The 8,764-nt window shown below is 41.5% G+C and overlaps 1 protein-coding gene across 1 annotated transcript in view; it reads left to right on the forward strand.

Annotated features, from left to right (window-relative positions):
- THBS4 (thrombospondin 4) overlaps window positions 1–8,499 on the forward strand; it is a 55,784-nt gene extending 47,285 nt beyond the window's left edge. The window contains exons 18-22 of the mRNA XM_027863544.1: window positions 3,187–3,235; window positions 3,390–3,586; window positions 5,480–5,652; window positions 7,367–7,506; window positions 8,373–8,499. Coding sequence (XP_027719345.1) covers window positions 3,187–3,235; window positions 3,390–3,586; window positions 5,480–5,652; window positions 7,367–7,506; window positions 8,373–8,434 — 621 coding nt within the window. The 3' untranslated portion in view covers window positions 8,435–8,499. The remainder of the gene's footprint in view (window positions 1–3,186; window positions 3,236–3,389; window positions 3,587–5,479; window positions 5,653–7,366; window positions 7,507–8,372) is intronic.
- The last annotated feature ends 265 nt before the right edge of the window (window positions 8,500–8,764 follow it).

Here is an 8,764-nt window from a genome sequence, read left to right on the forward strand (position 1 = left end):
AATAAGTGACTAAGGCCAGATTTGAACTCAGGAAGAGGAGTTTTTCTGACTCCAGGCCCAGAGCTGTGGACTCCACTGTGCCACCTAGCTGCTTCAGTTTCCTCATGTGTAAAATGGAGATAAAAATATCACCTACCTCCTAGGGTTGTTGTGAGGATTAAATGAGTCAATATTTGTAAAGCATTTTGCAAACCTTAAAGCTCTATATAAATACTATTTATTACTATCATTATTGTTCCAAAATTAAACATTTATCCTTTCAAGCTTAGGTGCCCACTTTATTAATCCTGCTTAACTTTTAGATATATGAGACCCTGTCCAGTGGCAAGACCTCAGACACCAAGCCTGGCCCAGGAGTCAAATGCATATTGTACGGTATCCTCTGGGTGTGCATCATCTCCTGCCACCTTGACATGAGGCAGAGAAAAAAGGTCCTGAACGTGAATCCAGCCAGGCCTAACAGGACCTGACTATCAGGTTCTTACTGACTTTTTTAGAAAGTAGTAGAGCAAGGATTACAAACAGGGCCTCCTGATTCCCAGTCCCTTTTTTTTGTTTAATTTTACTAAAGAAGGCATGGGAAAGTATAAAAAGCCCTAGATTTTATATATATAGAGAGAGAGATATATATATATATATGCATGTATGTATGTGTATATATGCATGTATATATGTATATACACACATATATATATGCATACATACATATATAAACATTCATTTGTAATCTGTCCCTGTCAATATCCTCTTCCTACCCCAACCCCTGCCATTGAATGAAAAACAAAACAAGCAAAAACTAAACAACAAAAACTAAAACCTCATCATAAACATGCATATTGTCCATCAAAATTGACCTTGCCAAAAAATGCATGTCTCTCTCTGCATTTTAAGTTCCTAAACTCTCTGGCAGGAGCTAAGTGGTTTATTGTTGCATTGATCAGAATTCTAAAGTTTTTCAATGTTGTCTTTCTCTACAATATTGTCGTCATTACATAAATTCTTCTCCTTGTTCTCTGAATTAGTTCATAGAGATTTCCTGTGTCCTCTGAAACCATCCTTCCCATCATTTCTTATAGCACAATAATATACTTTTATATTCATATACCATGAATATATCAACATTCATATAATAATGGCATGACATAAGTAATGTATGTGAATGGTAAATGGTATACTACATGATGGCATACTATATGAATGATAGATGATAGTATACCTTATACTATATATACTATATATAATATATAAATGGTAGATGGTCCATAGTATACCTTATACTATATATATATCAATGTAGTATACCTATACCATCTACCATTTATATACCCAATTTATTTACTTATTAAATAATTTAGATAATTTATTATTATCTGATTATTTATTTATATAGGCAGATAATATAATTTAATCTTTTTCAACAGGAGGAAACCCTCTTGTTTCTCAGTTGAGGTTACTATGAAAAGAGCTGCTGTGAATATTTTTGCAGATACTGTGCTTAACCTCTTTCTTTTATGACTTTTGGAAGTTGTGATGTCCAGCTCTGCCATGTATGAGCTGCGTGACCGTTAAGTAAGTCACTGAACTCCACTGGGCCTGAGCTTCCTCACCCGTAAAATCAGAGGGTTGGAGAAGATGACTTCTCAGGTCCCTTTGAGGTACAAACCTCTGGTCCTCTGGTCAGTGTCTGGAAGGTGAGATAGCCCCAGGGACTTAGGCTTAGAGCAATACTACAGTAGAACTATTTGTAGCAAAAGGGAATAATTGAGTCACTAAGCAATTAAATACATTCGAGGGCTGGTAGTTTTCTTAGCAAGTACAAAGGAGAGATAAATGATTAGCTGAACTCTATAACTAAGGCTAAGTGCTTCTGTGTTAGGCTCTTTTCACTCCCTAGAAAAGGCTGAGGTGGTCCCCCGGGTTAGCCGGACAGGCCATCTCTCTTAGACAGGTGGTGATCTGGGCCCATCTCTGAATAGCAGGAGGAGAGAATGGCACAGATTTCACCAGAGAACTGTGGAGCACTCTGAACAATCCCAAACTGCTCGGGATTGCACCACCTAGCATCCACAAACTACCTCTCCAGGCTGCTTTTTTTTTTTTATGACTCCCATCCATATGCTCTATGTTCTAGACAAACTGGCTTCTAGCTCTTTTCTCCAAATTCAGCCTTCCATTTCCCATCTCCCGTCATACTTTCACATGGGCAGTCACCCCCAATGCCTGGAATGGGCTTCCTTCTCACCTCTGTCATAGCTTCCTTTGAGGTTCAGCTCAGGTGCCACAACCTATAGGATGCCCCCTGCTGCACTCTCTCTGTCTCCCCTTCTCTCTCCCCCTCCCTCCCTCCCCCCTCCTCCTCCTTTCCCCCCCTCCCCCTCCTCAGTCCAATTTACCTTGTACCTTATCTGTGTTGTAAACTGACTCCTTCTAGGAGCACACATATACTTAGAGCACGGTGCTTGAAGACTGGCATTCTTCTGTTTTGTCTTTGCAGCATAGTGGTTAGAGAACTGACCTAAGAGTCAGAAAGACCTAGCTTCAAACCTCGCCTCTGTCCCATACTGGCTGTGAGACCCTGGCAAGTCATTTAACCTCTCCTTGCCCCACACAATTCTCTAAGACTATTAGTTGCAAAGCAATTACAGATATATATTTTCTCATTCCTACCTACACCAATGGAATGATAAGTTTGGATCACCCTAAAAGGTGCGTGTTTGTATTTTTTAAATAAAAATTTTATTTTTTTCAATTATCAAGCATTTTTTATCCCAATCTCCCCCCATGCTGGAAAAAAATATGTAAAAACAAAATCCTTGAAATAAATATGCATAGTCAAGCAAAACAAATTCCCCATATTGACCATAGCCAAAACCCTATCTCCTTCTGCATATTAATCCATCACTTACCTCTCTTTGTCAGGAGGTGAACAGCATTCTTTATCATCAGTCCTGTGCAATCCTTAATGTTTGCTATATAAAACTTTACATGTCATTATCCTTTCTCTTTGAGCTAAGGCAGAGTCCTTAAGGAGATCATTAAAATAGTTTTATGGGTAAACCCAGGGCATATAGTATTTTAAATGTCAACATGCCAATACAACAACATGGCATTTGGAGTTATGGACTTCCATGAGCTCATCCCACCAGTTCTAGAATTGCTTTCAACTAGCTGAATCTTCCTTTGCAGGGCATGGAAATTGTGCAGACAATGAACAGTGATCCTGGCCTGGCAGTTGGTAAGTCCAGAGGGGCAGTGGCCACCAGGTATAGTAAAGTTCCATTGAGTAATACCCAGATTCTAGTAATGTCCTCTAATGACATTTGAGTAGACATATGTATTTTCCCTCTCCCCTCATTCCTTTTCAATAGAACTGTTTCTTCTCTCCTCAGGGTACACAGCTTTCAATGGTGTTGACTTTGAAGGCACCTTCCATGTGAATACCCAGACAGATGATGACTATGCTGGCTTTATCTTTGGTTACCAAGATAGCTCCAGTTTCTACGTGGTCATGTGGAAGCAGACAGAACAGACCTATTGGCAAGCCACGCCATTCCGGGCTGTTGCAGAGCCAGGCATTCAGCTCAAGGTATCAGTCCCCACCTACCCTCCTCCCCAGGATGGGAATCTGGGCCTGGGCCTCCTACCCCCTCACCAGGCACACTGCTCAGACGAAAACACTTAACACATTCTCCTCTTTTCATAGTTACTTGTACACATGCCTTTCCTCTCCTACTAGATTAAGAGCACCTTAAGAAAAAAGGATGGTACAGACAGTTCCTGCTTTATGTAACTTAGCATTGCAAATTTGACTTGATATAAATAATTCTGAAAGAAATCCACATTCTGAAAAAAACACCTATGTTAACTTTACTGTACAGTATTGTGCCCTCATGGCCTCCCATCCCACCCCCAACTCCACCCCTCCCCCCCCAAAAAAACCTGAAAAAAAAAAACCTGCCAAGTAAAAGTAGAACAACACGGATATGGAGAGATGACCACCTCCACAAGGAAACTGGGGGCTTGGCTTGAGACCTACCCCATGGAGAGAGGAAACCTTTGCTCCACTCCACTCATGTCTGTCCTTCATCCATCTGCAGTCCCCAAGTGTCACCTGTCCTCTCTGGGTCCTTGTCCAGCCCCCAGGTGTCTGCCCTCAGCTCATTCTTCTCCATTCTGACCAGGCCCCCACACGGCTGACCCCGGCCCCAACATGTACTTGCATTGTGTGCCAGCCCCCTTCCTGCTCTCTCCTTCCCTTCCCTGGGTGAATTCGCATTACGTAAAAATCACTTTAAGTAGAGGTCTGGAGACCAGTCCACATAAGGTAAAGTGAGAACTGTCTGTATTGTATTGGTCTTTGTATGCTACTGATTGTTAGCACAGTAATTTTGTACAAAGTTGGTATTTAATAATTACTGGTTAAATTGAATTGAAGTGAACCGACTCATTTAGCACCAGTTCATAACAATTGCCAGGTCACCTGTCATTCAGTTAAGTTATTCACCAGGCATTTTATTAAGTACCTCCTGTTCTGAGCCACTGTACTAAGTACTAGGGCTAGAAAGACAAAAGCAAAAACGGGCCCCTGACCACCATTCTACTGGGGGGAAACAACAGGCACGGAAATAAATATAAAACATATACAAAGTAACAATGTTGCCATTTAATCAAAAATTTACCTTAATAAGGTCCTTGGTTCATAAGTGTGTAATTAATAGGCAGAGAAGAATAGACTGGAATATTAGCTAACATCTATATACTGCCCACTGTGTACTAAGTGCTTTACAATTATAATCTCATTTGATCCTCGCAACTACGCTGGGAAATAAGTGCTATTATTATCCCCATTGTACAGATGAGAAAACTGAGACAAACAGCAGTTAAGTGACTTGCCCAGGGTCACACAGCTAGCAAGTGCCAGTGGCTGATTTTGAACTCAGGTCTTTCTGACTCCAAGCCTCGTGCTCTAGCCACTGCACCCCCTCCCTTGCCCAATGGGATAGATCAGAATTGCCCAATGTTTATTACAAAAGGACTGGGAGAACATGAGACAAAACAGCATTTAAATTTCTTCCCCTACCCCCTCTTCTATGATTCCATTGATGTGGTGAAACACCCAGTGTGGAAACTCCCTCCAATGATGCAACTCAGCAACTTCTCCTCCTCTGTAGCTTATATTGCCTTAGAGACTTGCTTGGTTCACCAAGACACTGAATGACTTGTCTAGGCTAACCCAGCTAGGTCTTGAACACAGGTCTTCCTGGCTCCAAGGCCAACTCTCTCTATCCACTATACCGCACAAGTGGTATTTATATAGCTTGAGTATTTTTATATCTGTTTTGTTGTTGTTTCTCAAACAAGGTAGTCTGATTATAAACTTGACTTCAGATCTCTTAGACCTCCTTATCAGGATTCTCAAGTGAAGGTGAGAAAGCACACTTGGACTTCCATCTTATAATTTTGTTATGTCTCTAATCAGGCCGTCAAGTCAAAGACAGGACCAGGGGAACACCTCAGGAACTCCCTGTGGCATACTGGGGACACCAGTGACCAGGTGAGGCTGCTGTGGAAAGATTCAAGAAACGTCGGCTGGAAAGACAAGGTGTCCTACCGATGGTTCCTACAGCACCGGCCCCAGGTTGGCTATATCAGGTAGGAGGACGAAGGCTAGAGAGCTCTTGGAAAAGGGGCTGTAATTCCAGGACTTGGCCTTCTCTTCCTAGTCTTTAAATGCCATCTAGTAGAATGTAAGCACCTTGAGGGCAGAAACTATTGTGGGTTTTGTCTTTATGTCCCAGTGTCTAACCAAGTTCCTTGCATATAGTAGGTGCTTGATAAACACCTATTAAATTTGAATTAAGCTGAAATGCTCTTGTGCATTTCCAGTATCTTCACTTCTCAGAGCCTGTCCATATCCAAATTCCTCTGAGTTGTTAGGTTAGAAGTTCTCACCCAACCTACAGATTCTAAGAAAGAGGCAACAGGAAGTTTTCCCAGTCTCCAGCCAGACTCTTCACTCTTATAACCATAGGCCATTGTGGGCACAGATTGAACATCCAGGTTGGCTTAGCCTAGGTGATTTGATATGGGATTTAACTGAGATTCTATTTCTACAAGACTATTCAAAAGGGCATGAGAAAACAGAGGACTCTGGAAATATCTATGGGATATCAGGTAGAAACTTGCCAGGTGAATTCCATCATGACTTTATAGTCACACCACATAAGTAAACACTCATTACCACAAGATTTGAAGAGGAGATGGTAAAGGACCTTATTATTTTTTTAATTTATACCCTGTCTCCCCGTTCCTCCAATGTCCTGAGCCCACAGCCAAACCATTGCATTTGGAAACACTGCTTCCAAAGCTACCACTCGGGTAAGGTTACTGGAGCCTTGTCCCAGGGTATCAAATTTAGAGGACACTGAAACCATTTGTCTTCCTTCAGCAGCATAAAAATAATGAGTTTAGCACCTAATTAACCAGAATAATTAAAGTAAGAAGCTACTAGATGGCAGGCTGGGGTGAGTGTGGACTGATCCCCAAGTTGACTGAAGGCCCACTTTGTGCCACTTGCCCCAATGCTTCTTGATTGACTGATTGATCAATCACCAAATGGGCCAATCAAAGCCATAACTAAGGAGTTTTGGTGGGGAAGCATTCATTAAGTACCTTTTGTGTGTCGGGCATCATGACAGATGTCAGGGATACAAATGCAAACGTGAACCAATCCCTGTCCTCAAGAAGCTAATGTTCTACTAAAGAAATACAAAACATGCATCATTATAATAATAATAATAATAATAGCTCACATTGATGTAGTGCTTCAAAATTTTTAAAACACTTTACATGTATTATTATTTCATTTGATCCTCACAACCATCCATTGAGGTAGCTGCTACTATTATCCCCATAGTTGAGAAAACTAGGAGTGAAAGAGGTTAAGTGACTTATAGTGGGTCACACAGGTACTAAGTGAGTAAGGATTCAAATTCAGATCTTCCTGATTCCCCAGGACCCTGTCCATGATGTCTCCTAGAAAATACAGGATATACATAAAATAAATGCACAGTGGTGGGGCAGGAGAAGGTGGAGAAAAGTCAAGAAAGACCTCTTGAAGGAGGTGCCTCTTGACCTGAGCCTTAAAAAGAACTACAAGTCCTGAAAGCTGGAAGCAAGGAGGGAGAACATTCCAGGGATGGGGGACACCTGATCCCAAGCCCCTTCCGCCACATTTGTGTCCATGATTCTGTGCCCATCACTGTTTCTGGGGGCCTGTCAGCACACCATTACTGGCCAGGCATCAGCGCCACTCTTCCCCCTTCTGAAGTCTCATGAAGAATGCCAATTACTGTGTTCTCTGCAGGGTACGTTTCTATGAAGGCTCCGAGCTGGTGGCCGACTCAGGAGTGACCATTGACACCACCATGCGTGGTGGGAGACTGGGAGTCTTCTGCTTCTCCCAAGAGAACATCATCTGGTCCAACCTCAAATACCGCTGCAATGGTAAGCTTATTACCAAATTATTATTGCTGTTATCCCAAGTGACCCTTGACTTATTTTTATACTGTCCCTTCCTCCAAAAAGCTCAAAATATTTACATAATGCTAATTCGCAGTAACCTCACAACCCTGTTGTAAGGAAAGCAAATGTCGATCTCACTTTTCATGCTTTACAGATGAGAAAATTAAGGCCCATGGAAATGAATGGGTTTTGCCTAAGATCTTAAGTTAGTTATGACAATGGTTCTCAAACATTTTTTAGTCTGAAAGCCCCTTTAAATTCTTAAAATGTTTGAGAACTTTTGTATATGTGTATATGTGTGTGTGTATGTATGCATGTTAAATCTATTGATATTTACCATATTAGAAAATAATTTCAACCTCACAGATCCCCTGAAGTGATGTCGGGAATCCTGAAGGGTCCCCAGTCAACTCTTTGAGAGCCAATGGGTTAAAGCTTCTGGCTAGGACTTCTTTAGACTAAGAACCAACGAAGAATTCAGTCATATTTAGATTTGAGCATACATGCGGATCTTGGCCTTTAGTCTCACGTGATTAATTCTCAGTCTCATCTTCTTCCTCCTCCTACGCCAACCAAAACCCACCTAGGAACTCATCGGCTAATGGCTAGAGAGCAGGAAGGGACCTTAGAGGCCATCTAATTCAATTGCACCATTTTAAAGATGAAGAGACTGAGACCCAGACAGGTGAAGAAAACCTGCCTGGGCAATTCATGATGTGTCTTAGATTGCGGAGCTGGCTTGGAGCCCTCTCCATGGGCTCAGCAGTGACCTCTATAGACTCCCTCGGGAGCTCTAGCGACAGAATTGTAGGAGCCACAATAATCTTTCATTCATTTTCTTCCTGCAGATACCATCCCCGAGGACTTCCAAGAGTTTCAGACTCAGAATTTTGATCGTATAGATAACTGAGCAAGAGGAAACAAACCACAATTTCTTTTCTAAAGACTAAAGCAATATATTTTTAAATCTTACATATCTCGGTACCTGCCGTGGCTTTTTCTCACCACTGCAAATATGTCAAGACTTTTCTTATGAATGTGACAATAAAAAGGAGATTAAGTCATTTCTAAATATCTTGTGACCCAGACATAATTTAGGAGCTGCTCAGCTATTTTATGGTGCTATGATTAGTACTCTGGACTTGGAATCCAGGGATCCAAGTTCAAATCTCAGTGGATTCTCCTTTTGTTGTTGTTGTTGAGTCATTTAGTCATGTTCAACTCTTCATGACCCCATTTG

Source organism: Vombatus ursinus, unplaced genomic scaffold (assembly GCF_900497805.2).
Source record: "Vombatus ursinus unplaced genomic scaffold, bare-nosed wombat genome assembly UNPS02014772.1, whole genome shotgun sequence".
Lineage (NCBI taxonomy): Eukaryota > Metazoa > Chordata > Mammalia > Diprotodontia > Vombatidae > Vombatus > Vombatus ursinus.